The following is a 27,728-nucleotide window of genomic DNA, read 5'->3' as shown; positions in this document are numbered from 1 at the left end:
ACTGCCCAGGCAGGGGAGTTGGGGCACTGCCCAGCCAGGGGGAACCAGGCGCCTCCCAGCCCTGTGCGCCCCCGGGAGCTCTCAGCTCCCCCCTTCACAGCTGGGACCCGAGCCCCCCAGATCCCCGGGGCAGCGCTAGGCCCCTGCCCTAACCACGGGGCCCCTCTCCTGCGCCAGCTCCCGCCGGGAACGGGGGGCGCAGAGCCGGCTGGCTACTGGAGCGACCCCCGCCCGGCCCTGCTCTGAGCCCCCCGGGGGCGCGCCCAGCCTCCGGCGCGGGGCCCGGCCCCCTTCTCCTCCCGGGGCGCGCAGGCTCCTGCCCCGCCCCTGCGCGCCCCCGCGCCCAGCCAGCCCCAGCCCGGCTCCGGCGGCGGCATGTACCTGGCCGGGGTGGCGGCGGCCGCGGCCGCGCTCCTGTGGCTCCAGCGGCGGCTCTGGCCGCACCTGTGGGCGGACGCGCGGTTCCTGCTGCGGGCGCTGCGGTGCCAGCGCCGGGTGCTGCGGGGCGCGGCGGGCTCCAGCCTGGCCCAGCGCTTCGCCAGCCTGGCGCGGGCGGCGCCGCAGCGGCTCTTCCTGCGCTTCGAGGCGCAGAGCTTCAGCTACGGGCAGGCGGAGCGGGCGAGCCGGCGGGTGGCGAACGCGCTGCGCGCCTGGCGCGGCCCCGGGGGGCCCCTGCTGCCCGGCCAGACCGTGGCGCTGCTGGTGGGCAACGAGCCCGGCTTCGTGTGGGCCTGGCTGGGGCTGGCCCGGCTGGGGGCCGTGCCCGCCTTCCTGGGCACCGGCCTGCGCCGCGGGGCGCTGCTGCACTGTCTGCGGGGCTGCGGGGCCCGGGCGCTGCTGGTGGCGCGCGGTGAGTGGGGGCGCGCGGGGGCGGGGGGGGCCCGGGGGGCGCGCGGGGGGGACCCGGGGGGCGGAGGCGGGAGATGGAGGAACCAGCCGTGGGGGGGAGGGGTGGATTGTGGTTCTCTGGGGGGTGTCCCAGAGGTCACTTGATAAACTAGCCTCACCCAAAGGATCATCGTGGGACGGGACCCCCTGCCCGGTCTGGGTGTTATGGGGAGCAGGGGAGCAAAAAGCTGCCCACCCCGACCCTTGCCACGGGACCCGGCTTCCTGCTGTGACCAACTGCGGGCCCCTGGGCAGCTGCCTCTGCACCCTGTGGCCCGGCTGGGGACTGGACTGGCTCCTCCCCACCCGCCCAGCCGGGCAGCCCCAGAGCCCCGAACATGGGACGTAGTTGGGGCCAGGTTTTGGAGAGAGCCCAGCGTGGGGCCAGGCAGGTGCCCACTGAGTGCCGGGGAGGTGTTGGGTGCTCTGTACCCGCTGGGTGCCGGGGAGGTGTTGGATGCTCTGTACCCGCTGGGTGCCGGGGAGGTGTTGGGTGCTCTGTACCTGCTGGGTGCCAGGCAGGGGCTGGGTGCTCTGTACCTGCTGGGTGCCAGGCAGGGGCTGGGTGCTCGGCCCTTGGAAATCTCTCCCCAAATGAGGGGCGAATGCTGGGTGCTCTGGGGTCCGAAGGGGGGACAGGCAAGGCCCGTGACTCTGCAGGGGCCCCCATGAGCCCCACACCGCTGGGGCTGGGCCTGAGAGGCGGAGCAGGCAGGGTCTCCAGCCAGCGCTTTCAGCAGGGGCTTTGGGCTCCCAAGTGGAGTCAACGCTGCTCCCTGTGCAGCCTCCCTACCTGGGCCCCGAAACCACAAGGCCTGTGTGAAACCCTTGGCCTGAAACCTTGGCATTAAAGCTCCTGCGGGCGCTGCTGCCCCTGGGCTGGCTGGGAACTGAGCCCCTGCGGTGGCTCCTTGGCCTGGCTCTGAAAGCCCCAGCTCCTGCGGGGCCAGGTGCTCCTGGCATCGCCCAGTCGGGCAGGCAGGTCTCTCATGTGTCCCTGGCTCCCCAAAGGCCCCGGGTACAGAGGCAGCCTCCTCACTGGTCACCATGGGCAGGGGCCCAGGGTCTGGGGCCCGGTGTCTGCACTGCGTCGATAGGGCCAGGGCCTGTGTGGTGCCATGTTTGCAAAGTCGCCGTGCCACGGGGGATGGGCACTGGCTCTGTCTGTGCAGCACCCAGCCCAACAGGGCCCTGCAACCTCCCCCGGGGCCCAGCAGCTCGGCCTGGCCGGAGAGGGCCCTGATCCGGGCTGACGCCTCTTGTGTTGCCTTGCTATAAACCTAGGACTTGACCATGGCTCTGCTCAGGCCTGGGCAGAGCCAGGATCTCGTTAATGTCACTTCTGCAAACTCTTCGCCAGGCTGGGCTGGAAAAACCTTTTAAAGGAAGTTTGAGGGAAGTTCTCCCGTGTGCCCCTCCCCCCACATGCCCCACCCTTCCCCCGCCAGCCGCTGTGCTGTGGCAGGAGGAAGTTTTTCCAGGAAGATGAGCCCCAGCCACGTTGTTTGACTTCCTTAAAGCCGAGAGCCCCAAGTGGGTGGATCCACAGTCTGGCTCCTTGGACCCACAGCTGCCTGGGCCCAGCACAGAGCAGGTCCCGAGCGCTGGCCGTGCTGGGGCTGGGGCTGCTGTGGGTCGCTGGCGTCCCACAGCCCCAGATGGGTTTGTTAGTGCTCCTGTCCCTGTGAAGTGGGGCGCTCTGTGCAGGGAGCATGGATGGGGGGGGGAGCTGGCTTTGAGGGGAATTCGGTGCCTGGAGGCCCAACCAGGACGTGCCAGGTGCGGGGCGTTAGGATGAGCCGGCTGGGGCAGGACAGAGTCGTGCGGTGTTTGCTGTGGGGCCGGGTCTCGGCGTAGGCAGAGTGGGGTATCCCTGGGGGCCGCCTGGCATCTGGGTCTGAAATCAGGGCACCCTCCTGGCATTGGAGCTGGGCCAGGAGCCGCATTAGCTCCGCGATCGTATCGCCCCTCTGCAGAGCCCTGCCCCACCTGGGAGCAGCTGAGACCCCCCAGCTCGGTTCACACGGACAACTTGAATAACTGCAATTAACGCAGCAACATGGCGCCTGGCCCGAGCCACCCTCTGGCGTTGCCTAACGAGCTGGAAGTCATCACAGTAATTGCTACCGCTCCAGGGCTTTAATGATGATTTAATTGGTGACAATTTGGCATCCTCCGTGGGGCAGGGAAGGCAGCCGGACGGGACCGGCGGGGGCAAATCCTGCCACGGCTCAGCCGGGCGCAGACGCTGCGTGGCCTGGAGCTGAACCCGCGCTGGGGAGCTCACGAGAAACACGCGGCTCCATTGCTGGGGGCAGACAGGATCCCGAACCCACTCCCCTCGGGTCAGGAATGGCCGGATCTAGCCCTGAGCCGGGCCTGGGCCAAATCCGCAGCCGGTGCAAATCAGTGATGCCCTTCGGCCTGCAGTGCGCCAGCGGGGCGGAGACCGCGGGGACGGAGAGTTTAGAGGGGAGAAGCCTTTGTCCCACTGAGCTAACCCTGCTCCAGCCTGGCCTGGCGCACTGGCCCCTGCCCTGCTGGTGGGCTCTGGTCCCCCTTGCCCGCCCAGCCCCTCGTCCCTGGCATACAGCTCTGAGCACAGCCTCTCTCCTCGCCCTTGCGAGACGGCCCATCCCTCCCCATGTCTGGGTCCGGCTCCGTCCGCCCGTCACTGCTTCATGGTGCCATTTTCCGGCCCTCCCCCCATGGCTCATTACTCTCCTTTCCCCTTAACGACGGGGCACCGCAGAGGGCGGGGGTCTCGCCCCAGCCACGGGGCAGGGCCCCTGGCCTGTGAATCGGGCATTGTCTGCAGCCCTGTGCGGTGTCTGCTCCAGTCATTGGGTGGGGTGAAGGAGGCCCCATCTGGGGCAGAGCCAGCCGGCCATGACTTTGGCACCGGGCTGTGGCCGTCTGGCAGCTACACCCCAGGACAAACAGATGGCCCTGCCCCGGAGCTCATGCTCTCCCCCTCCCCACAGATCTGTGTGACGCTGTGGAGCCCCTGCTGCCCACCCTGCAGGAGCTGGGCATTGTGGTGTGGGTGTGGGGCCCGGGCCCCTGCCCGCCGGGGGTTACCAGCCTGCAGGAGCTGGTGGAGGAGGCATCCGAAGAGCCGGTGCCCCCAGACTTATCCACGCCCAGGGACATGATGGACACCTGCCTCTACATCTTCACCTCGGGCACCACAGGTGGGGCCCCACCACTGCCCCCAGGCCCAGGGCTCCCTGCAGGGCAGGGGCTGTGGGTCCAGAGTGAGGGGCATCCACAGCGTGGGCGGGGGTGGGAAAGGGTCAGCCTGGCGCTCTCTGGTGCCTGCAGCCTCTGCCCCTTCCCAAGCCCTGAGGTTGCAGGAGCAGGGCCCAGGGGCTGTCTGTGCCCACTCCGTGCCCCGATGCAGGGATCCCTGCTCTGGCTTCTCTGTGCATCTGGGGAGCTCCCTGGCATCAGGTGGCTGTGGGGCTGGGATGAACAATGGGGACGGCGGGGGGGGGGGCTTCGGGGCCCCGGCTCTGCAGCTGTGGGGGGATGGGGCAGTTTAAATGCAGACCACTCAGTGCCATCGGGGCTCAGGCCAGCTGCTGAGCAGGGCCCGAGGGGAGCAACAACTGTGCGGCATCCCTCAGGGTGGGAAGCCGGGGGGGGGGGCGTGTGCCCAGCTTGAGGGGGCCCATCTGTGGGGACTCACCCGGAGCAGCTGGGGGCGCGCTGACCTGACCCCACTCCCCTGTGGGTTGGGCACCGGGGAGCCAGGAGCCTGGCCTGGGGCATGGGGCACGGAGTGATCCCCATCTCCCCCCACCGCAGGGCTGCCCAAGGCTGCCCGCATCAGCCACCACAAGTCCATCATGTGCCTTGGCTTCTACCGCCTGGTGGGGGCCTCCAGCAAGGACGTGATCTACGTGGCTCTGCCTCTGTACCACATGTCGGGCTCCCTGCTGGGCATCGTCGGCTGCATCGGGATCGGTGAGCAGGGCAGGAGGGGGCCTGTCTGGGTCTGGGCTTCCCCTGGGGGCGGGGGGGGGGGGCTTGGCACCAAGGGGAAAATAATCCCAGCTGTCCATACCCGCTGGGGGGGGTCTGATGAGCTGTTCCCTCGCAGGAGAGAGGTGCCGGAGCTGCGTAGCTCCCTGAGCAGGGACGCGAACGGTGTTAGGAGCAGTTGGGAAAGGGACAGATAAATAAGTCGGAAAATATCCCAATGCCACTGTAGAAATCCCTGGGCCACCCACACCATGAACACAGCCTGTGGGTCTGGTCGGCCCATCTCCACGAAGATGCGTTAGAATTGGAAAAGGTGCCGAGCAGGGCAACACCACGCTCCGGGGGCTGGAGCAGCTTCCATCTGAGCAGAGATGAGTCAACCTGGGACTGTCCAGCTCAGAAAAGAGACGGCGAAGGGGGGGATATGCTAGCGGTCTATAAAATCATGGCTGGGCCGGAGACAGTGACTAGGGAAGTGTTATTTACCCCTTCACATAACACAAGAACCAGGGGTCACCCAAAGAAATTAACAGGCAGCGGGTTTAAAACACACATGGAAATACTTCTTCAGACAGCACACAGTTAACCTGTGGAACTCATCGCCAGGGGATGTTGTAAAGGCCAAAAGTATAACTGGGTTCAAAAAAGAATGAGAAGGTCATGGAGGATACGTCCATCAGTGGCTGTTCAGGGATGCGGCCCCCTGCTCTGGGTGTCCCTAAACCTCCGACTGCCAGAGGCTGGGTCCAGGTGACAGGCAATGAGTCACTCAAGACTTGGCCCGGTCTCTTTGTCCCTCTGAAGCGCCCGGCACCAGCCGCTGGCGGAAGACGGGGCACGGGGCAGCTGGACCATTGGTCTGACTCAGTCTGGCCGCTCAGATGTTCTTAAGCTTTTGAGGCTCATATTCCAGCAGGAAGGGGGGCCCCTGAGACTGCGGGGGCCCATCTGGGCCAGGGGAACGGTGCTGCAGCCGTTAGAAACAAGGCCACTGAGCTCAGCGTATCCATCCCTGGCTGCCTTGGGACCCGCCGGGCACCAGCCCCGCAGATCACCATAGTGGTAACAGTGACACTTTGCCTGTCCCAGGGCGCTGGGCTCCTCGCCAGCAAGGCAGGGTATGGGCATCGAGAGAGGCTGGGACAGAACCCAGGAGTCCTGGCTCCCAGCCCCTCCCCCTGCCCTACCCCACTGGAGTTCATTCCCCTCCCAGAGCTGGAGACAGAACCCAGGAGTCCTGGCTCTAACCAGTAGGCACACTGCCTTGGCCCGGTGTCACTGTGGCCTGAGTGGGGAGGGTTGGCACCTGGGCCGTGGTTAGGCAGGGCCTCGGGGCAGCTCTCTGAGGGCGCTCTCCCTGCCAGGTGCCACATGCGTGCTGAAGAGGAAGTTCTCAGCCAGCCAGTTCTGGGGCGACTGCCAGCACTACGGGGTGACTGTGTTCCAGTACATCGGGGAGCTGTGTCGCTACCTCGTCAACCAGCCCAAGGTCAGCGCCAGGAGCTGGGGGACCACGCGGTGCCAAGGATCGGGGCCCCCTGCTGGTGCTGGGCAGAACTGCCCCTGCTGGGATTTGTACCCAGTTCCCTCCTGGATGCCCCCTTCTTAACGGTACTGACCCCCCGAGCACGGCCTGAGGCTCCCCAACCTTGGGGTGGGACGGGGCAGCTGGTCAGCACAGGGCCAGCAGGATGCCCAGAGCTGCGGGCACCATACGAGCACAAACCCTCCTGCCCACTGGGGCAGACGGGCAGCAATGGAGGCCTGGTAGCGACAGGGCCAGGATCAGACCCTGCGCTGGCAGCAGGGCTGGGAGCCAGGATGCCTGGGTTCTGTCCCCGGCTCTGGGAGGGGGGTGGGCACCAGAGGTTAGAGCAGGGGGGGCTGGGAGCCAGGGTTACTGAACAGGTTAAGATCCTGCATTAACCTCTGGTCTGGGGGGGACGATCCCCTCGCTGAACCAGAGCCCCCCACTCCCGCCCCAGAGAGAAGGGGAGCGGAATCACAGCCTGCACCTGGCCGTGGGCAGTGGGCTGCGGCCCGACGTCTGGCGGGAATTCCTGCAGCGCTTCGGCAACATCCGCATCGTGGAGACCTACGGCATGACCGAGGGCAACATCACCTTCTTCAACTACACCAGCACCCTGGGGGCTGTGGGGCGCGGCAGCTTCCTCTACAAGGTGAGCGGGGCAGGGCCATCGCTGGGCAGGGGCTGCGTGTCGGGAGTGAGGGGCACCGGCAGGGCAGGGGGGGGCAGTGGCTGGGGGCTGCGGGTCGGGAGTGAGGGGCACCGGCAGGGCGGGGGGCTGCGGGTCGGGAGTGAGGGGCACTGGCAGGGCTGGGGGCTGCGGGTCGGGAGTGAGGGGCACCGGCAGGGCATGGGGGGGGTCTCTGACTCTCTGCGCCCCTTTCAGCTCTTCTCCCCCTTCGAGCTGGTGCGCTACGACGTGCTGCAGGGGGCGCCGGTGCGGGATGCGGCCGGGTGGTGCCAGCGCGTCGGCCCAGGTGAGTGGCAGGGGCTGGCCGGAGGGGGGGGAACCGGCCGGCTGAGGCCCCTGCTCACCGCTGCCCCCCACAGGCGAGACGGGGCTGCTGATCGCGCCGGTGACGCCCCAGAACCCCTTCCTGGGCTACGCGGGCGGCAGGGAGCTCTCGGAGCACAAGGTGCTGCACGGGGTCTTCACCGCGGGAGACGCCTACTTCAACACGGGCGACCTCATGGTCCACGACGCCGCCCAGTTCGTGTATTTCCGGGACCGTACCGGGGACACCTACAGGTACCCCCCAGAGCAGCCCCCCTGCGCCATCCAGAGACCCTCCCTCAAGGATCCAGCCCCACCCTGTCCAGAGAGCCCCCTCCCGGTGCGCGCACCCCCTGTGCAGTTTGGGGAGCCCTTCAAACCCAGCGCCCCAGAGGGCAGGGCCCGGAGCCGCTGGTGTTTGTCCCTCTGGGGCCTGACGGGCCTGCTGGGTTCGGCCTCGTGCACAGGGGACTGACCCAGGTGGGCCCAGAACCTGGCCTGGCAGGATCCAGGTGCTTCTCCCAGTCCCCCCAGCGGGGGGGTCCCCGGGCGTCGGGGGCTCTGGCTCTGCCCCGCTCAGGCTGCGCTTGCCCCCAGGTGGAAGGGTGAGAACGTGGCGACGACGGAGGTGGCCGAGGCTCTGGCCGCGCTGGACTCGCTGCAGGAAGTCAATGTCTACGGGGTCGCTGTGCCAGGTACCCCCCCAAGCTGGGTTCCCCTTTCCCCCGCTGCCCCTCCCCTGCAGGCTGCTGCCAGGGGCTCCCCAGGAAAACGGGAAGCTGGGGGCGGGGTACAGCTGCCTCCTGGAGCCCAGTGGGAGAATGTCGGGGCGGGGAGGTTCTGTCCCTTCTGCCCCCCCCCGCACACACCAGTGTTCATTGCTCCCCCTCTCCCCCAGGGTACGAGGGCCGGGCTGGGATGGCTGCCATTGTCCTGCGGCCAGGCTGTGAGCTGGATGGGGCCCGGCTGTACAGCCACGTGGTGGAGTTCCTGCCCCCCTACGCCCGCCCCCGCTTCCTGAGAGTGCAGGTAATGCCCGCTGGGCACCAGGACCATGGCGGGGGGAGTTCAAACACCACCAGCCTCCCTGTCAAAAGCTTGGAAACGGCACCCCTGGGGCAAGATGCGACTGCCTCTGGGGTGGGGTATGAGGGCTGTTTGGGACAGGAAGTGACAAACATCCTAAATCCAGATGGAGCTGCAGCGGTCACCTCATTAAAGCCCCAGACAACACATAGCAACTGCCCCTCCCCCCCGAATTGCCAGAGCGCCCCCCCGCCCCCCAGGGCACCAAGCACAGCAGCTTGGGCAGGGTGAAGCTGTATGGGGGGGGATTCTGGCAGCTTAAAGACCTGAGCAAAGATCCAGGAATCCAGGCCAGGGGGGTGTCAGCCAGCAGGAGCCCCCAGCCTCTGGCACTCGCACCCGGGAGCTCTGACGCCCCCTTGCCTCCAGCAGTCCCCCCCGTCCCTGCAGTGCATCCTACGCCAGGAGCAATGCCCCCTGCCCCCAGCCGCGCTCTGACATGCACGTCTCCCCGGCAGGATCACCTGGCCACGACCCAGACCTTCAAACAGCACAAGGTGCGTCTGGCCAGCGAGGGCTGCGACCCCACGCGCCTCCCAGACCCGCTGTACCTGCTGGACGACGCCTCGGAGGCCTACGTGCCCCTGACCCCGCGGCTCTGGGAGGGCGTCATCTCGGGGGCTGTCCGGATATAAGCCCCCCGCCCCACCCGCCTCGGGTGCCCTCTGGCTGGGGGTCACCTGGGGAGACTACAAGTCCCAGCATGCACGGCTCAGCACCGTTGCATGTTGGGAGCTGTAGTCCCCCCTGGCCGCACCTGGGCGCTTTGCTCCCTGCCGCTGCTTGACCAGGGCCAGGGCTCTGGGGTGCTGCCTGCCCCCGGGGGGCAACAGGGGGAAACAGGGCTCAGGTGGCTGCAGGGAAGGATTTTCCCCCTGTTGCTCCCTGCCCCCACTGCACCCCATGTTTTTCACCTCCTAGCCCCCCATCCCCTGCGCACACCCCACTCCTCTGCCCCAGGGGGCTGGAAGCTGGGAGCTTGGCTGTCTCGTCCTGGCTCCCCCATGCCTGTCTCCAGCGGGGCGGCTCCATGGGTGCCGGCTGGGAGCTGTGCCTGGGATTTGCTGGGCGGTGCCCTCCATCCCCCCTCCCCGCACTCGGGGGCGGCTCTCCCCTCACAGGATCTCGGCTCCGGACGGGCTCCCGGCCTGGGGTGTTGGGGCAAGGGAGCTGCCTGGGTGCCGCAGGGTCACACAGCGTGGGGGGCGCTGGGCGGGGACCCCAGGGATCTGGATTCGGATCCTGGCTCCACCGTGACTTGGGGTGGCCTCGGGCTGGTAGCTGAGCTCCCAGCTGGGCCTTGGGGGAACGGCGCTGCCTCCCCGCAGCCGGATCTGGCTGGGCTGTTCCGACTGCGAGATGGGCCGGCAGGGACCGACACTGGCTGCAGCCTGGACACTTTGTGTCCGAGGACTCGCCAGGCGTCCTTTGCTCGGGGCCCTGGGGTTGGGGAGGGAGATGACCAGGGTGGTGGGAGGTGCCAAGGGGGGGAAGTTTGTACTTTTTATACCTTTTGGCAAATAAAACATTTTTAACAAAGCTTGTTGCTCTCTCGTGCCCCCCCCCCTTTGCCCCTGGAGCTGGGAGCCCCCCTTTGCCCCCCAGTGTCTCCCTCTGGCCCCAGTGTTCTGACCCCGCAGCTGTGGCTGGGTAGGGTTAGGGTGCTTCAGTTCTGCAGGTTTTGTCTGCCTGGGGTCAGTTTAGGGGCCCCCCAGAGGCTGCCCAGGGAAGGGGGATGCAGAGAAAGGACCCAGGCCAAGCCCAGAGCCTCATCCCGGGCACCTGCATCTCCCCCATGGCCTCCAGTCTCCGGCCTTGGACCCGTGGGTGGAGGGGGGCTGGAGCGTCCCCAGCAACCCCCCCCCCTCCGTGCCCAGCCCGCCCACGGGTGGCAGGCAGGGACGTGATCGGGCCACCCCCATGTTCCAGGCACCCGCCTGCACATTGAACCTGCCCTGGGCTGGGCTTGGGCAGTAGGTTGCACCCTGGTCCATGGGACACAATCTCCTCCCCGGCAGCCTGCTAGACACTAGAACTGAGCCCCACGAACCTGGGCCCTGCCAGGGCATCACTAGGGCTCCATGGAAGTGCCCCCTCCCCCAGCCCCTGCATATGCACTGGGCCTGCTGGCTGGGTCCACCCTGTGGAACTCTCTGCCACTGGAGACATGAATGAGCAAGAGCCACGTGGCAGTCGGACCGTGGCCATCCCCAAATTAGCCCCTGTGCATGCCCCCCCGTCCCACCCACCCTCCTCAGCTGTTCGGACTCCTGCAGGCTCGAAGGGGGGGTGTCTCTAGGCCAGGTACCCTGATATTCTGTGGCCATACGTGCCCCAGACAGATAGAGGCCTCTCCCCTCTGGAAGCCTCAAGGGGGGGAAGCTGCAGAAGGGGGGGCCAAGGAAGCAGACACGAACTCCACCCCCCCTCTGCCCCAAGGTTAAAGCTGTTGGCATGAGCCCCGCTGTCCCCAGAGGGAGGGAAGAGGAATCTGCCCCTTGTCCTGACCTCAGCGGCCTGGGGTGGGGGTCCCTGCTCGCCCCCCCAGAGCAGCTCATGCAAATGCTGCCCCCACCCCCACAATCCCCAGGATCCATGCCCTAGGCTGGGTAAATCCCCTGATTTCAACCCAAACTGCGAAGTGGGGTCAGGTTTGCTGGGTCTGGGATAGCAGGGGGCTGTGGGTCGGGAGTGGGGGCACTGGCAGGTCCGGGGGGGCGGGCAGGGGGCTGCGGATCGGAAGTGAGGGGAACCTTTGGCCGGGGTGACAGCTCCTGGGGTAACAAAAGAGGCTGGTTCTTAGGGGTCCCGCCAGAGAGGAAGCGTCTCCCCCTCCCGCCTGGCTCCTGCAAGGAAAGTTGCGGGGGGGGGGGGGTGTCAGTGTCCCCACGAGGCCGCAGTTCCCCAGTTTCCCCACTAGAGGGCGCCGGAGGCTGTTTGCGAGGACCCTGGTTTAGTTGGGTTTGATGGGGGGGGGGGGGGGGGAGGTGCAGGGTCCAGGTCAAATTAATCTCAGGCAGAACCCGGGGCTGAAACCTGCCCGGGAAACTCCCACCCGCCGCCCCGCCGAGCCCCTGGTGCCCATTGCAAAACCCACCAGGGCTGGGGGGGGGGCAGGGCTGGGCTGGCGGGGGCTGCGGGTCGGGACTGAGGGGCACCGGCAGAGCTGGGGGGGGGCAGGGCTGGGCTGGCGGGGGCTGCGGGTCGGGACTGAGGGGCACCGGCAGAGCTGGGGGAGGGCAGGGCTAGCAGGGAACCGTGGGTCGGGGGGAGTCTGTCACGTGCCCCTCTTTCTGCTTCTCCAGCGCAGCGAGGTTTGGGGGTGCGGGGTCTCTGCAGAGAAATCCCCCCCCAGGAGCCTAGCGGGGTTGGGGGTCCCAGGCAGTGGCGCTGCGGGAGAACGTGGTTGTGACGGGGCCTGGGGCAGCTACTGGCCTGAGACCCCCCTCCGGCTCCCCCCTCACCCCGGTGTCAGGTGGGGCGGGCTGGGGGCGCCCTGGCCCTGAGGGGGGGCGGGGGGGTTGTTGCTGTTGGAACAACTGAGCTGCGGCACAACCGCTGGGTGCCCCCCCCGTGTCCGTCCCCCCCCCGCAGGCAGCGACGCCCCATTGCATGAGTACCAGACGGGCCGGTTCTCCAAGCCCCTCGGGGGGGACGAGTCCAGCACAGGGGACATCTGGCAGCCCCCCCACTCGGTGAGATGGGGGGCGCGGTTCTGAGGTCTGGGGGGGCAGCGGAGTCCTCCCCTCCCCCAGCTTTCGGCAGCCCCCCTAATCCTCCCGGCGTTGGGGGTGCGGGGGGCCGAGGAATAAAATTCACCAACTGGCCCCGGCGGCGCCCTGCAGCCTGGGCCCCAGGGACGGGGGGGGGCAGTATGGACCCCCCCGTCCTTTATCCCACTCTGGGGCCTCCTCCCAGAGGCTCCCCACACACACCCCGCCCCGCTGTCCAGAAGCCAGAGTGAGGGGCACAGGGAGGAGGCGGGGCTGGAGCGAGGGGGCGGTGGGCAGCCCCCCCCCCCGCCGCCGGCTCCCTGCCATAAAGGGGCCAGCGGCCCCCTGCGCCCCTTTGTCCGCGGAGAATGGAGCTAACCGCTGGCGAAAGTGACACCGTGAATGGGGCGCGGATTAGGGGCGGGGGCCCGCCTCCCTGGGTAACTGCCGGGGCTCGGAGTGCAGCTGATGGGATGGGGGGGAGATCCGGGACAGTGGCTCCCTGAGCCGAAGCTGCTGGCGAGGGGGGCGCCGGGGGGCGCCGGGGGGGTCAGGCCCAGCTTTGAATGGGACCGAGCCCCAACAGGGGGAGACCCCTCCCCTCTTCCCCCCCCCCCCGAGCCTGGTTCATTGAGAGAAACGCCCCCCCTCCCGCGCCGGCTCCCTCTCTGGGATCCTGACTCCGGGCCTGATTTCCGGGGTGCTGCAGCCCCCCACGCCCCCCACTCTGGCAGGAGCCGGACCTTGGCTGCGGAGCTGAGCTGGGATCAAGGGTTTGTTCTGAGATTTGCGTCAAATCCACGGGAGCGCCCCCCTCCCAGAGCCAGGGACAGAACCCAGGAGTCCCGCCCCCGCCCCCCCAACATCCTAGCTGGGCCTGAGTATGTGTGCCCCCCCCGCCCCCAGCTGGGGCCAGGGTCCCTGCAAACCGGCCTGGAGCCGCTGGTGGCCGGGCAGACGGAGGGGCTCGGCCAGGCCTCTTTCACCCCCCCGGGCCAAGCAGCCCCTGGGCCGGCCCATGGCCCGGGGAGCGCGCGGGCGGGGCTGGGGGTCGCTGGCTGCCTGGAGCGGCGGGGGCGGGGGAATGGTCCCCCCCACCCCCCAGCAGCACCTCTCTGGGCCAGGGCAGATTTCAGCACCTGGGACAGCGGCCCTGCCTGGGCTCCGTCGCCAGCGCCCCTCACCAGCGCCCCAGGGCTGCAGCGGGGCCCCGTAGGGAGGATCCACCCCCCCTAAATCCCCACCAGAAACGGGACCCACAGCGGACGGAGCCGGTGGCCCCCTCCATCGGCTCTCCAAACACAGAGATCAGCTTAACGCCCGGAACACGGGGTGGGGGGTGTTTACTCCGCCCCCGCCCCCCCAGCCCCGTGGTTGGATTAAGCCAAACAACTAGAAAGGGCCTAGCCCGGCGAATCTTGCTAAAGTCTTGGCTTTAGAGGCATCCCGTGGCGGTGAGTTCCGCAGGGTAATTTCGAGGTTGCGAAGACAGTAGTAACTCCTTGTGCGGCCTCTCTGCTCTCCATCGCCCGGCCCCTGCTTCCAGCAGAGCAGGAGAGATCGGGGGGGCTCCGGACCCCGACCCCGGACAGTTAGTCCCGAGTTTGTCCCTAAAATACCCCCCGCCTCTGGCTTCCCCCCATCCCGGGCCCCCGCGGCCCGCCTCTGCACCCCGAGGCCCTCTGCAGCTTTGGGGGGGGGGAGGCTGCCCGGGGAAGGCTCCTCCTTCACTCCGCTGTTTGTTTGCTCCCCTCCAGCCCTGGCTGCACCCCAACTTCCCGGGGGAGTCTGAGCCTGGGGCGGCTCCAAGCTGGGGGCACCGGACCGGGCCCCCTCCCCCGCCAGCCCCCGGGGACGGCAGGCTCCGGTGCCGAGTGAGAGGCGCAGCCGGGGTCCCCCCCGAACCCCGAGCCTCGCAGATCCGGACTGGGGCGGGGCGAGCCCAGCCCGTCACCTGGTGCCGCGCTGCCATTGGGCGGCCGCTCCCTCCCCAGCCCCCGTCCCGTCCCGTTCCCCCCGGCCGGCCCGCGGGCGGGTCAGTGGGCGCTGGGCGGCTCCGCCAGCCGGCGGGGAAGTTACGGCGGCGCCAGGGCGGTCGGGGGACCGGACCGGACCCGAACCCGAACCCGAACCGGAGGCGGCGCGGAAAGCGGCAGCGGCGAGTTGGAGAAAGTTTTCCCGGCGCGGGTCCCCAGGGCCCGGCCCCCCCGCGGCCCCGGTCTCTGAGCCCCCCGGCCGGGACCCCCCTCCGGCCGGGCCATGGCCCGGTGGCGGCTCTGCCTGGCCGGGCTGCTGCTGCTCCAGGGCTGCGGTTAGTGGCGGGGGGAGCCGCGGGACGGGGCCGCCGGGGGCCGGGCAGCGATTGCGGGGGCAGGGCTGGATTCACCCCCGTTCACCGCCCCGAGCCGGGGTCTGAGCCCGGGGCCTGTGGGGCAGGATCGGGTCCCAGGGGGCATCTCTCCCCGCACACCCAGGCCGGTGGGTCCCGGCTCGGCCCCGGCCGCTCCACGCCAGGGGCCTTGGCCAGCGCTCAGGGGCCCGTCTACACTAGTGCCCGGGGCCAGCCAGTGGGAAAGCCCCAAAAGACGGGGGGGGGGCTTTAAACCGCGTGAGCTGGGGGTGACCCCTTGCGGGCCCCGGAGGCCGGGGGGGCGCAGCACTAGAACAGAGGGAACAGGTGCCCCCCCCACGCGCTGTAGGTCTGACCCTGTGCTGTGGGGCAGCCAGCTGGGTCCGTCCCCAAGCGCCCACCCCCCGCCCAGAGATGCTGTCTCTGGCTGGATCCCCAGGCTGGGGACACCTGGGGGGCAGGGGGCAGGAGCCTGCCTGGCTCTAGGCAGAGTGTGGGGCAGAGGGCGAAGGGGGCCGGAAGCCAGCCGGGCTCCCCTCACCCAGAGACAGTGGGGCGCTGCCTGTTTGTCCGCGGTGTAGGTTTGGGGATCCCCCCAGGCCCATGAGGACTGCTCAGGTAGCCGGAGTGGGGGAGCAGTACTCTTCCATGGACCCGGGCTCTGCGAGGGGAGCGGGGTCTAGCAGTTAGAGCAGGGCTGGGAGCCAGGACTCCTGGGTTCTCTCCCCGACTCTGGGAGGGGAGTGGGGTCTAGTGGGTTAAAAGGGGGGCTGGGCACATTTATGAGGCTGGTATTAGTTAAGCAGCTTTGAGCCCCTCAGGTGGCAGGCACTAGAGATGACGAAGTGGGGGTGGGGCCCCACTTTTTTCTGTCACCCCATAGTTCTCAGTGTGTTTGTACTGGGGGGCTAGTTTCCCCCTTCCCCCAGCCTGTCTGATGTGGCAGCGTTAATCCATATCCCATTGTGGCCCAGTGATGGGGGGTCTGGGCTGGCTGAGCCCCCTTTGGATTGGGGGGATGCTGCAGCCCCAAGTCCCCACCTGTGCTCCCTCTTCCCCTGCCCCCCACAATTCTCCACTGGTGCTCGGGACCCCCAGCCTGGGGGCAGCGCCAGGGTGTCGGGGAGGGGACAGGGCGGTGATGGATTGGAGGGAGGGCGAGCGCCTTTGAGTGATGGGGCGAGTCATGGGAACCTCACCCCGAGTGAGCTGGTCGCGTGGGCCAGGCCAGCCAGGCAGATGGGCCGCCGGGGCCCCTGTCAGGCAAGGTGGGGGTGGGGGCTATTGTGCCTGCCAGGAGCACAAAGGAGGTTGCCTCCACACCCTCTGACCTGCCCCATTGTTTCCCTCCCAGGCGGGGGCCCAGCCCCACCACAGGGCCTCCCTGCCCCCAGCGCAGTTGCTAAGGCCAGGCTGAAAGGCAGCATCCATCAAGATGTCAGGCTGGCAAATCCCTGTGTCCCCCCCCCGCCCACTCGCAGCTCCATTGTCACCGAGAGTTACCTGCCCCCTCCCACCCTGGGAGCAGGCGCGGGCACCTGGGGACAGGAGCCAGGGGCTGCCCAGCAAGAGTCGAGAGAATCCCAGGGATTGTGGAGCTGGAAGGGGGGCACGGCGGCAGAGATGGGCCCCGGGGACGGTGAAAGGCCCCGGGGACTCGGAGCACAGGCCGGCGTACTCTGCGCCCAGCAGTGAATGGCCCACAAGCCCCTCCCCCGAGGAGCCGGGTCTCTGGTGGCAGAGTGAGAGCCTGGGGGACTCCTTGCCACAGGGCCCCAGCGAGGCCGGGAGCTGAGCAGGGCTCAGAAATGGCTCCCACATATCAGCGGAGGGCAAGGCACCCAGAGGAGAGCAGTATCTGTGGTCTCATCCAGGCATTAGCCGGGTGGAGAGGCAAACACCCCCTGGCACACCCTTACAGGGCCTCCTTCCCATGCCTGAGGCAGATGGACCGGCCCGCTTGGGTGCCAGGAGGGGCTAGGGTGCAGCTGGTCGTTACGGAAGCACCTGAGTGTGCATTGCTCCAGCAGAACGGTTACACGCTCCAGGCTGGTCCGTGCTGCGCACACAGCTGTGGCTTGCTCTTGGGGGACGGGGGGACGGCAGTGGCATGTGTATTTTGTGCACTTGCATGAATTACACAGGTGTGTCATGCCATGTGCATGGGGGGGTCACTGACCCCTTGAGCACGGCTCTTGGGGTGTTGTGTCTGGCCTGCCCATTGGGTGCACACGCTGCGAAGGTACGTGTGTGCATTGCACGCCGATGGGGGGGTGCATGTTCATGCCACACATGGGCAGACACTGCATCCGTGTGCTTGGTGTGTCAGTGCGTGAGCTGGGCACGTTTCCCTGGGTGCCCCAGGCCAGCTGGTCGGGGCAGAGTGTGGGGCTGAGCTGTGGGTCTGTGGGAACCCCAGGCATCGACTCTTGGGCTCCAGCGCAGGCAGGTTTGGGTAGCTGGGGGGTGGGGGGGCGCATGGAGAGTCCCACTTGGAAACCCTGGAACTGCTGCTCTTGTGGCCCAGCTCTACCCCAGCGTCACGCCCCGCCCAGCCCTTCAGCCAGGGCTAAGCAGCTGGGGGAGCCTCAGCCCCGGGGCCACTTGGCAGCCAGGCCAGAGGCAGGGCGGGGATATGCAGGGGATGAGGGGGGGCCGGAGGGTGGGGCTGGGCCAGGATCTTTCACTTCCTGGCCTGTCCCACTCTCTGGCTGTGCAGCGTACAAGCAGCTGCCACGTCCTGCCCCAGAGGTGGCTGACAAGGCAGGCCTGGGGGGCGTGAGACTCCGCTCAGCGCTGTGGGGTGACTCAAGGGGGAAGCTGGGCTGGGCACTTAGGGAGAGCCGGGGGGAGGGCGGGTGGGTGGAATCTCTGGCACTAGACGGAGGGATGGCAAGCAGGTGAGGAGGTGGGTGTGTGGACGAGGGGAGCTAGCCACGGGCTGTAGAGATGGTGGCCAGAAGGAGGGGTGGAGGTGTCTGTGCAGACCATGGGTGGAGGGAGGGCTAGCCGGGCAGGTAGGCGGGTCCTGGATGGAGGGATTGAAAGGTGCGGCTGGATGGAGGGTTGGCTGCAGGGCTGTGTATGGTGCTGGAGGGGGTGGATGGAGGTTACAGATCGAAGAGAGGGAGGGGAGGACAGAGGGAGGGGAGGGGATGGAGGTGCCGGCGGGAGGGGTGCGTGTGACTGGAGAGTAACAAACCCACCCTGGGTTGATCCTGCTCCCAGCGGCCCAGGAAGCTAGGGCCCAATCCTGCCCCATTGCGGGCATTGCCTGAGAAGTGCTGGCCGTGGGATCCAGCCCCTGGTGCTTTGCAGGCTCCGTGGGGCCCTGAGGTCTAACGGCTGCTCCCCACAGGGCTGGGCCGCCCCTCGGAGCTGGCGTTCCTGCTGGAGCCGGCGGACGTCATCGCGGTGCAGGAGCGGCCCCTGGTGCTGCACTGCCAGGTGGAGGGGGAGCCGCCCGTCAGCATCTCCTGGCACAAGGACGGGGCGGCTCTGGGCAACGACAGCCACACGGCCGTGCTGGCCAACGGCTCGCTGCGCATCGAGAGCTTCCACCGCCGGCCCCGGGGCGGGGGCGCCGCCAACCAGACCAGCGTGGGCGACTACAGCTGTGCTGCCCAGAACCGTGACGGGCTGCTGATCAGCCGCAAGGCCCGCGTGCAGCTCGCCAGTGAGTCGGGGCCGGGCACGCGCCAGCCCACAGCCCGGCTCTCAGTGCCACGGGCCATGGGCCAGCCCTCGCGGCTCCAGTCGCCACTGGTGGATGTTGCACGTGGGCCCAGCCCTCTCAGACCCTCCCCAAGGGTTTGGGGTGCAGGGCTGGGAGGGGCGGGTGTGTCTGGGCTCCAAACCCACTCGGGGGAGGGGGGTCCCAGCTGAGCTGACTGAAGGCGGAGCCCTGGTCCCACCCCCCACAAGCTTAACATGTTGTGGGTGCCTCAGCCCCCCTGCCTGTGGGTACATGGGGTGGGGGGTGAGCTGGGGCTGGACCCTCCTTTGCTCCTTCCTGCCTCTGCCTTCTGCCATGTGGGGCCCTGAGAAGCCAGCTCCCTGCTGGGTGCCCCCCAGGCTCAGACACGGGTCAGCCCCCGTCCCCTCACCTGGCATGTGGCAGCCGCCCCAGAGTCCTGCATCGGGATTGTGCAAGGCGGGGCCTGGAAGGGCACTGCTCTGAGGGAGAGCGCAGTGGGGGGTGACTGCAGAGGGGAGATGGGGGGCCAGGACCTGGGAGGGGGAGCACCTGTCTGTTGGGGTCAGTGTCCAGAGAGGTGCCCGGTGGGGGGTGTCTCTGCCCTGACGGGTGCCTCCCCCCACAGCCCTGTCCACGTTCCACATGCACCCGGCGTCCATGGCGGTGGAGGAAGGCGGCGTCGCCCGGTTCCAGTGTCTCATCCAGGGTGTGCCCGAGGCCACCATCACCTGGGAGCACAACCGCACGGCCCTGCCGCACGGCGACCACCGGTGAGCCCAGCTGGGGGGCTGAGAGCCACGCCCGGCCCAGCTGGGGGCGGGGGGGGGGTGACAGTGGGACCGGGCTGGTCCAGCTGGGGGGGAAGGAGGGGCTCTGCGAGCTCTGCACTGCGCTCCCCACACAAGGGACTGGGGCTCAGCTCCCTGCCAGGCTGCCCCAGGTCTTAGCCCCTGCCCTGGGCACCGGCTCCGCTCCTTGACCTCTGCACTCCCCCGCAGGTTCACCCTGCTGCCGGCCGGCATCCTGCAGATCGCCGGGGTGCAGCGAGCCGACGTGGGCTCCTACCGCTGCGTGGCCAGCAACATCGCCAACAGCCGCTGCAGCCAGGAGGCCCAGCTGGCCATCAGTGGTGAGCGCGGGCCCGGCCGGGTGCAGGGCCACCAGTAGGAGCCCAGACAAGGGGTTAGAGCAGGGGGGCTGAGAGCCCGGACTCCTGGGTTCTCTCCCCAGCTCTGGGAGTGGAGTTGGGGCTGGCAGCCTGGACTCCTGGGTTCTATCTCTGGCTCTGGGAGGGAGGTCTGGGGGGTTAAAGCAGGGGGGCTGGGAGCCCGGACTCCTGGGTTCTCTCCCCACCTCTGGGAGGGGAGTGGGGTCTGGGGGGGTTAGAGCTGTGGGGGCGGGCTGGGAGCCCGGACTCCTGGGTTCTATTATCACCCTCTCTCCCTAGTCTCAGCCCCCAAACTCTACAAGGAGCCCATGATCCTGTCGGGCCCCCAGAACCTGACCATCACAGTGCACCAGACGGCTATCCTGGAGTGCATCGCCACCGGCAACCCGCGTCCCATTGTCTCCTGGAGCCGGCTCGGTGAGGGGGGCGCCAGGTTGCTCCTGGGGACATGGTCGGTTTGTGGGGGAAGTTTCGGGGGTGGGGGCTGGAAAGAGCCCTTGGAGATCACAGGGTGACACGGGAGAGGGGGTGAATATTGGGGGAGCTGAGGGGGGGCCCGTGGGGCTGAGGGATGAGTGCCTGGGGGATGCACAGATCCCCTGGCTGACAGACCACAGGGAGGGGAAATGGGGCCTTTCCCCCACAGGGACATGGCCCTGTCCCCCCTCACCCCGGCTCCCCCCACTCCCAGATGGGCGCTCCATCGGCGTGGAAGGGATCCAGGTGCTGGGAACTGGCAACCTCATGATCTCAGACGTCTCGGTGAAACACGCCGGGGTCTACGTGTGCGCTGCCAACCGGCCTGGCACCCGCGTGCGCCGCACAGCCCAGGGCATCCTCATGGTGCAGGGTGAGTCTGCTGGGGCTGCGGGTCGGGAGTGAGGGGCACCTGCTGGCCTCCCGGGACGGGGGCTGGTGAGGGGCAGAGGCCCGCAGGGAACAGACGGACACAGGCCAATGGAGGACAGATGGCTTACAAATGCCTGGACAGACAGTCAGCCCCCGAGCCGGCAAGAGCAGATGGGGGAGGGACGGGACAGGACAATTCGCACTTGGCTTTGTGTGAGCAATGGGGCAAAGGTCGTGGGAGGCGTGACCCTCCCGTCCCCTTCCTGGTGACCTCTTCCTAGCCACCCCCTTCCCCAGGCTGCAGAGGGGCTGGGAACCTGCCGAGCCCCTTCCCGCAGCGGGGGGCTGGCATGGGAATAAATCACCTTCAGCAGCTGGCCTGGCCGGCCAGCCAACTACTCCTCCAGCCCGGGGTGGGGGGCTGGGACTGACTGGGACCCACGGCTGCTTCTAGGGGCGTGATGCTGGGATCAGAGAGCCCAGGGCTCTGGCAGGGGAGGGGCCCCAGGGATTGGGGGCTCCCCCTGCCAACCCCAGCTGGGGGGCAGAATTCACAGCACAGTGGGGGCAGGAGCCCCCCCCACACACCCCAACTCGGACAGGGCTGGGGTCCGATTCCAAGCAGAGCAGGGGAGGTCAGTCCAGTGATCTCCCCCATGGGCAGGGACCCTGTTTTGGGGGGCAGGTCCCAGGCTCAGCCCAGCCCCTGGCCCCTCTCCCAGTGCTGGTTGGTGGAGCAGGGCTGAAGCCCAGGGCGAGGGACACAGCCCCCCCGCCCCCCCCAGAAGATGGGCCCCGACCTGCTGCCGCTGGCTTTGTGCGGCCCGGGCTGCTGCCTTTGCTGGCGCTGATGAGATGCAGCCCTGTCACAGCGGCTTAGGGGGCCTTTCTCGGCGCACCAGCTGGGCCCTGCGCCGGTCTCACGGCAGCCGAGGGGCGGCTATTGTGGGGCTGAGGGGCTCAGATGATCTGGGGGAGGGACGCTCGGCAGCTGGGAGCCAGGGGCTGCAGTCGGGGGGTGCAGGGGGATTTCTGCCCGCCCCAGGCCGATGCCTTGATGGGCAAGTCACCCAGACAGGCCAGGGCCCACGGGCCAGTGCATGAGATTGGAGGGGGTCCGTGCTGCCCTCCCCAGGCCCAGCCCCACTCCCTGGGGTGCCAGCGGCTTGCTGGGGCTGGGTGTTGGCCACAGGTCACCGCCCGGCCCAGCTGGGGTCACTCCAGGCTCTGCCCAGGCCCTGGCCGCATGGCTGGTACCTGTTCGGCATCTGCTGGGGTCCTGGGGGGTCACTGTGCCAAGGCCAGGGGTGGGAGTGCGGGGCTCCCCCCACGGGAGGTAGGTGGGCGGGGCAGGGAGACTCAGGAGCTGGGGTGGACGGGGGGGAGGCAGGGGCAGCTTTCCCCAGTCCGCTCCCCACCCAACACCCCCCTTCCCCGCAGCCCCCCCGGAGTTCGTGCAGTGGCCCCTGTCGGTGTCCAAGCCGCTGGGCAGCCACGCCATCTTCACGTGCGTGGCAGAGGGTGTCCCCGAGCCCCACCTCATCTGGCTGAAGAACGGCAAGATCCTGGTGCCGAGCGAGAACATCAAACTCACCCACAACAACAGGTGAGGTGGGGTGCTGGTCCCGATCCAGCCCCAGGGCAGGGAACTAGCTAGCTTGGGGGGTGGGGAGGAACTGGGGCATGGTGCCCTGGCCTTCCAGGGGGTGCTGGCTCCAGGGCGGGGAACCGGCTGGCTGTAGGGCAGGGAATGGGGCACCGTCCACAGGGCAGAGGACCGGCCGGCTCAGGGAGGCAGGGAATGGGGCACCGTCCACAGGGCAGAGGACCGGCCGGCTCAGGGAGGCAGGGAATGGGGCACCGTCCCCAGGGCGGAGGACCGGCCGGCTTGGGGGGCACGGAATGGGGCACCGTCCCCAGGGCGGAGGACCGGCCGGCTCGGGCGCCAGGGAATGGGGCACCGTCCCCAGGGCGGAGGACCGGCCGGCTCGGGCGCCAGGGAATGGGGCACCGTCCCCAGGGCGGAGGACCGGCCGGCTCGGGCGCCAGGGAATGGGGCACCGTCCCCAGGGCGGAGGACCGGCCGGCTCGGGCGCCAGGGAATGGGGCACCGTCCCCAGGGCGGAGGACCGGCTGGCTCAGGGGGGCAGGGAACGGGGCACCGTCCCCAGGGCGGAGGACCGGCCGGCTCGGGGGGCAGGGAACGGGGCACCGTCCCCAGGGCGGAGGACCGGCCGGTTCGGGGGCCAGGGAACGGGGCACCGTCCCCAGGGCGGAGGACCGGCCGGCTCAGGGGGGCAGGGAACGGGGCACCGTCCCCAGGGCGGAGGACCGGCCGGCTCAGGGGGGCAGGGAACGGGGCACCGTCCCCAGGGCGGAGGACCGGCCGGCTCAGGGGGGCAGGGAACGGGGCACCGTCCCCAGGGCGGAGGACCGGCTGGCTCAGGGGGGCAGGGAACGGGGCACCGTCCCCAGGGCGGAGGACCGGCTGGCTCGGGGGCAGGGCTGATCCCAGCCCCCCCCCCCCCCCGGCTCCCCCAGCACCCTGCTGCTCCAGGGGCTCACGGTGGGGGATGAAGCTATCTACCAGTGCATGGCTGAGAACAGCGCGGGCACCAACCAGGCCAGCGCCCGCCTGGCCCTCACCCTGGCCCAGGAGCTGCCCAGCTCCCCCGAGGGCGTCCGGGCCGCCGCGCTCTCCACCACCTCCATCCAAGTGTCCTGGCAGGAGCCCCCCCCGGAGGTGACCGAGGGGCTCATTGGCTACGTGCTGCACATCCGCAGGGCGGGAGGTGAGCGGCCCTAACCCCCCACCCCGTGCCCCCCAGAAACGCCCCCCCGAGCCCTCACTCCCCCCCGGGCTCCCCCCAGTTACATTCCCCCACCTCCCACCCCGCGTCCGTCCCGCCAAGCCCCCAGGCTGCACCCCCCAGCCACCGCCAATTCCATGCCCTGAGATGACCTCCAGTGAACCCCAGTGCCCCCCCGGCCCTGAGCCTGACCCGCAGTGAGCCCCCAGCCCCCGCCAGCCCCCAGGCCGCGGCAGCCCCCAGCCCCCGCCAGCCCCCAGGCCGCGGCAGCCACCCCCTACCACCTCCGCCTCCGAGCCTGCTCGCCGCTGGGGGCCAGCCAGGCCTCGGAGCCCGTCCTGGCCACCACCATGGGCAGCAGTAAGAGCCCCCCCGCCGGGGAACCCGAGCTGCCCCCGTGCCCCAGCCTGACCCTGGGGGGCACTGGGCTGCAGGGGGCGGGGTGGGGCTCAGCAAGGGGTGCTGAGGAGTGGGGGCGGGGCTCAGTAGGGGGTGTTGGGGTGGGGGTGGGACTCACTGGAGGTGCTGAGGAGCGGGGGTGGGGCTCGCTGGGGGGCCCGGGGGGCTGCAGGGGGCAGGGGTGGGGCTCACCGGTGCTGGCCCCAGTACGGCACTAGGGGGTGCTGTGCTCCACTAGGTGCCCCCTTTCCTAGGTGCGCTACACCCCAGTTCCTGAGCCCTGGTCACAAAGGCCAGGGTGCCCCCCCACCCCAATGCCTGGCCTAGTCCCACCGTTGGGGGTCTGGCTGCTCCCACACTGAATCCCCCCTTGTCACGGGGTCCCTGGGCGATGCTCTGGAGCTGCTCCCCACGAAGCCAGGCAGGACTCTGGGGAAGTCTCCTCCCTGGGAGCAGCCTGTCTGCAGGACACACAGCTCCCCCGGCTTCCACCTTCCTGGGTCAGACCTCGGAGCATTCAGCATCCTCTGCCCCTCCCTGTGCTTCCCACAGCCAGTCCGCCCAGGCGGGGTCCTGGGGCAGCCAGAGGGTCCTGCCCCCCAACTCCGCAGTCAGACGTGACTCTCAGCCAGCCAGTAAAACAGAAGGTTTATTAGACGACAGGGACATGGTCTAACACAGAGCTTGTAGGTGCAGAGAACAGGACCCCTCAGCCGGGTCCATTTTGAGGGGCAGTGAGCCAGACAACCCCGTCTGCCCTTCACTCCATGTCCCAGCCAGCCCCAAAACTGAAACTCTCTCCAGCCCCCCCCTCCTCTGGGCTTTGTCCCTTTCCCGGGCCAGGAGGGCACCGGATTCCTTTGGTCTCCAACCCTTTAGCTCTCAGCTTGCAGGGGGGAAGAGCCCAGGCCATCAGTTGCCAGGAAAGAGGGTGTCGGCCATTCTCTGTGTCCAGACCCCTGCACACACCTGCCCTCTAGGGCTCTGCAGTGATCATACCCCCTTATCCCACCCCCTAGATACTTAAGAACTGCCTAGGGGAAACTGAGGCACCCCCACACTATTCAGAGGAAACATTAAGAACAGTCCCACTTCGTCACACCCCTTCAGCTACAACTGGCCATAGGATCCTGCTTCCTCTCCTGTCCCAGCATGCTGGGCAGCTAGCCAGCAGCTGCCATGTTCCACCCCAGAGGTGGCTGCATTTCTGTGCTGGATGAAGAGCTGTGAATAAGCGCCCTCGCCCTGCCTCCTTGAGGGCTGGGGGGGGGGCTGTCCCAGTACCGGGTGCTGAGCCCCACAGTCTGTTCAGTCCCCGCAGCCCCCAGCTTCTTCACCAAGGTGCTCAACACCAGCGCGGTGCAGGTCTTCTGGGCGCTGCCCCCCCAGCCAGGCCGGATCGAGGGCTTCAAACTCTTCCTCCGCAAACTGCCCAGCCCCCACTTTGAGGGGCCGCAGCTCCTGGCCAGCACGGCCAACTCCTACGTCTACAGCAACCTGGGTGAGTGTCTCTCCCCCCGCAGGCCTGTGCCCCCCCCAAACCCCCTGCATGCAGCCCTGTGCCCCTCCACAGCCCCTCTGCCCTGTGCCCCCCCCATCTCCCTCCATGCAGCTCTGTGCCCCCCCATGGTCCTTCCCCCCTGCAGCCCTGTGCCCCACCCCACAACTGCCTCCATGCAGCCCTGTGCCCCCCACAGTCCCTCTGCCCTGCAGGCCTGAGGCCCCCCCATTGTCCCTCTCCATGCAGCCCGGAGCACCTCATGCCCGCCACCCAGCCCCTTTGTGAGGGTCCCCTGGGTTTCTCTCTGTGTTGGGGTGACCCCTGGCACTGCCCCACCCCCATCCTGGAGCAGGGCTCTCCCCCACCCCCCCCATGTCCAGCCAGCCCAGTGCCCCTGCGGGAGGCAGCCCCTGCCCCCTGCTCACGCCCTGCGGCTCCTTCCCCACAGAGCCCTCGGCCACCTACGAACTCCAGCTCCAGGCCTTCAACGGGAACGGAGACAGCAACAGCACCGTGCGGGTCATTCGGCTGGAGGGGAGCGGCCAGACACTGGGTGAGGGGCCGGCGGGTGGCGGGGCCTGGCTGGGCCAAAGACAGCACCCAGCTGGGAGCCAGGACTCCTGGGTCTGTTCCCCTCTGCTCTGCACTGCCCTGCTGCGTGCCTGGGGGAGAAACACCCCCCCCCCCAGCAGGAAGCAGCCAACTGGGGGGCCTGGCCATGGCGGGGCAGGGGGACCAGGCCCATGGGCTGCTTGTGGTTGTGGGGGGGGTGCAGGGGACCCAGCCCATGGGCAACCAGTGGTCATGTGGGGTAAGGGGGGACTGGGCCCCTGGGCTCCCTGTGGCTGTGGGGGGTGCAGGGGGGACCCGGCCCGGGGCTGTCTGGACGCTCTGTGCTTTCCCTCCCTGCAGACGCTGACCCCGTGTGCCACTGTCGGCCGGAGGAGAGCTCGCTGGCCGGCGTCGTGGTGGGCGTCCACATCGGCATGGCCTGCATCATCTTCTGCCTCCTCTTCCTCGTGTTCGGCTACCGCAGGAGGTGAGGCCCCTGGGCAGCCACTCTCTCTGTCCGTCCCTCACACCAAGCGCCCGGCATCCCCCCTCCGGCCCCTCGCATGGGCCACGGGTCTCAGGGCTCTGCCCTCCCTGGGCTAGCCCCGTGCCTGGCCTGAGAGGGTCCAGCTGCTGGGGGCCTGGGGCTGGTGCCCCCCAGGCCTCACTGCAAGCCCTGGGCTTTTCCCATGAGCCGTGCAGCTCCCCATGCTAACCCGCCCCCCCCCGCATTGCAGCCTGTTCTGCGGGAACGGCACTCAGGACAGCTGGACGGTGCCCCAGGGGGCAGAGCCGGCCCAGCCCGGTGCCCGCCATGCCCCCCGCAGCCTGTGCACCCAGCCCGGGCAGGACAAGCCGGTGGAGATGATCGACCTGGTCACCCAGGTGAGGATGTGGGGCCCAGCCTTGGGGGGGGGGTACTGACAGAGCACCAGTGGGGGTGGACACAGTGCGGGGCCACGTTTCTGGGGCAGGGCAGGGCAAAGCCAGCCAGCCCCAGCAGCTGGCCAAGGCCCCAGGGAGGGGAGGGATGGAGGAGTGGGGCAGTGGTGATGTCAGGACCAGAAGGGCTGGGCTGGGCCATGCCCCAGAGCTGTTCCAGGGGAGCTTAGCGCAGGAGGTGGGCACAGGTCCCAGGTGGGGAGAGGGCCGGGCAGTACCCCGGGCACAGCATGACCCTGCCCCTCCTTCCTACAGATCCTGCCGCGCCCAGATGTGCCCCATGTCGACGTCCCCATCGAGCGCTACCCCCACCCGCAGCCCCCGGGGTAGCACCACCCCCCGGCCTGGGGGCCCAGCCGGGGGGGGGGGGGCGGCCATAACTCAGGCCCACCCCCAGCTGCAGGGACTCTAACCAGAACCTCCAAAGACTCTACCTCACCCCCCCGGCTCAGGAGATCTATTTTTGATACACAAACCAAAGCTACCTCAGCCACGTCCTGCCCGCAGTGTCCCCCAGACCGCCCCCCACCCCCCCTGCCGCCAGCCCAGGCCCCCAGTGCAGGGGCCATTGTACCAAAAAGCCCCTTGGGGCAAATTGAGAGGGGGGGTGAAATGAGCTGGGCCGACGGGCAGGGGGCTGCAGCCTTTCCCCAGCCCGGTGCATGTGGGCAGGGGATTCGTCCCCCCCCACTCCCCTGCCGAGACAGGACCGGGCCCCTCCTCCACCCATAGCCCTGGGCGGGGAAGCAAGGAAAACTCCAGATCTCCCTGAGCTTCCACCTCTGAAAGAGGGGGTTCAGCTCCCTAGTTTGTCACAATTCCCCCCCTGCCAAAATACACGGGGGGGGGGGGGGGGGGGGGGGGGGGGAGGGGGAGGAATTATCCTACCAGCCTCCCCCAGGTGGCGCCTGCGCCATGATGCCAAATAGCTCCAAACCAAATGGGAACCAGTGGCTGGGCCTGGGGACCATCCCATAGGGTGACCCCCCCCCAGTGTGGGGGAGGCCAGGCGCCCAAACCCCCACCCCCGATGCGGGGAGCCAGGCACCCAATGCCGCCTCCTCCCCCATTCAAACTCCCTTTGCTGCTTTGCCATTTTTGTCTCTATCCAAATATTTTTTTTAAAAAAACAAAAGCCAAAATTGTGCCCCAGACGTGCAGCTTTAAGGAGCCGGTGCCCCCCCCCCGGTGTCCGGCCTGGCTGTATCTCACCACTGAGTTGGGGCACCAGGCCCCAGAGCTCTTTTCTCCCCCCGCCCTCCCA

At 68.5% G+C, this 27,728-nt stretch overlaps 2 protein-coding genes across 2 annotated transcripts; both read left to right on the top strand.

Annotated features, from left to right (window-relative positions):
• The first annotated feature begins 375 nt into the window (after positions 1 to 375).
• Positions 376 to 9,260, top strand: SLC27A3 (solute carrier family 27 member 3). The gene is made up of 10 exons (XM_074938347.1): positions 376 to 850; positions 3,873 to 4,082; positions 4,699 to 4,857; positions 6,240 to 6,364; positions 6,861 to 7,055; positions 7,290 to 7,380; positions 7,454 to 7,652; positions 7,995 to 8,092; positions 8,296 to 8,426; positions 8,942 to 9,260. Exons 1-10 carry the CDS (start codon positions 376 to 378, stop codon positions 9,116 to 9,118), a joined length of 1,860 nt encoding a protein of 619 aa, XP_074794448.1. The 3' UTR covers positions 9,119 to 9,260.
• A 5,195-nt stretch (positions 9,261 to 14,455) lies between these two features.
• Positions 14,456 to 26,794, top strand: LOC141977397 (immunoglobulin superfamily DCC subclass member 3-like). The gene is given in 15 exon segments (XM_074938862.1): positions 14,456 to 14,507; positions 17,905 to 18,222; positions 18,869 to 19,013; positions 19,242 to 19,384; positions 19,387 to 19,425; positions 19,691 to 19,828; positions 20,103 to 20,261; positions 21,701 to 21,866; positions 22,802 to 23,052; positions 23,290 to 23,430; positions 24,782 to 24,970; positions 25,419 to 25,523; positions 25,883 to 26,009; positions 26,260 to 26,407; positions 26,720 to 26,794. Coding segments are annotated over 15 exon segments (2,196 nt in total).
• The last annotated feature ends 934 nt before the right edge of the window (positions 26,795 to 27,728 follow it).

The sequence above is a fragment of the Natator depressus genome, chromosome 24 (assembly GCF_965152275.1).
Source record: "Natator depressus isolate rNatDep1 chromosome 24, rNatDep2.hap1, whole genome shotgun sequence".
NCBI lineage: Eukaryota > Metazoa > Chordata > Testudines > Cheloniidae > Natator > Natator depressus.
Note: the sequence above shows the minus strand (reverse complement) of the source record. Positions and strands in the feature narration are given on the sequence as shown.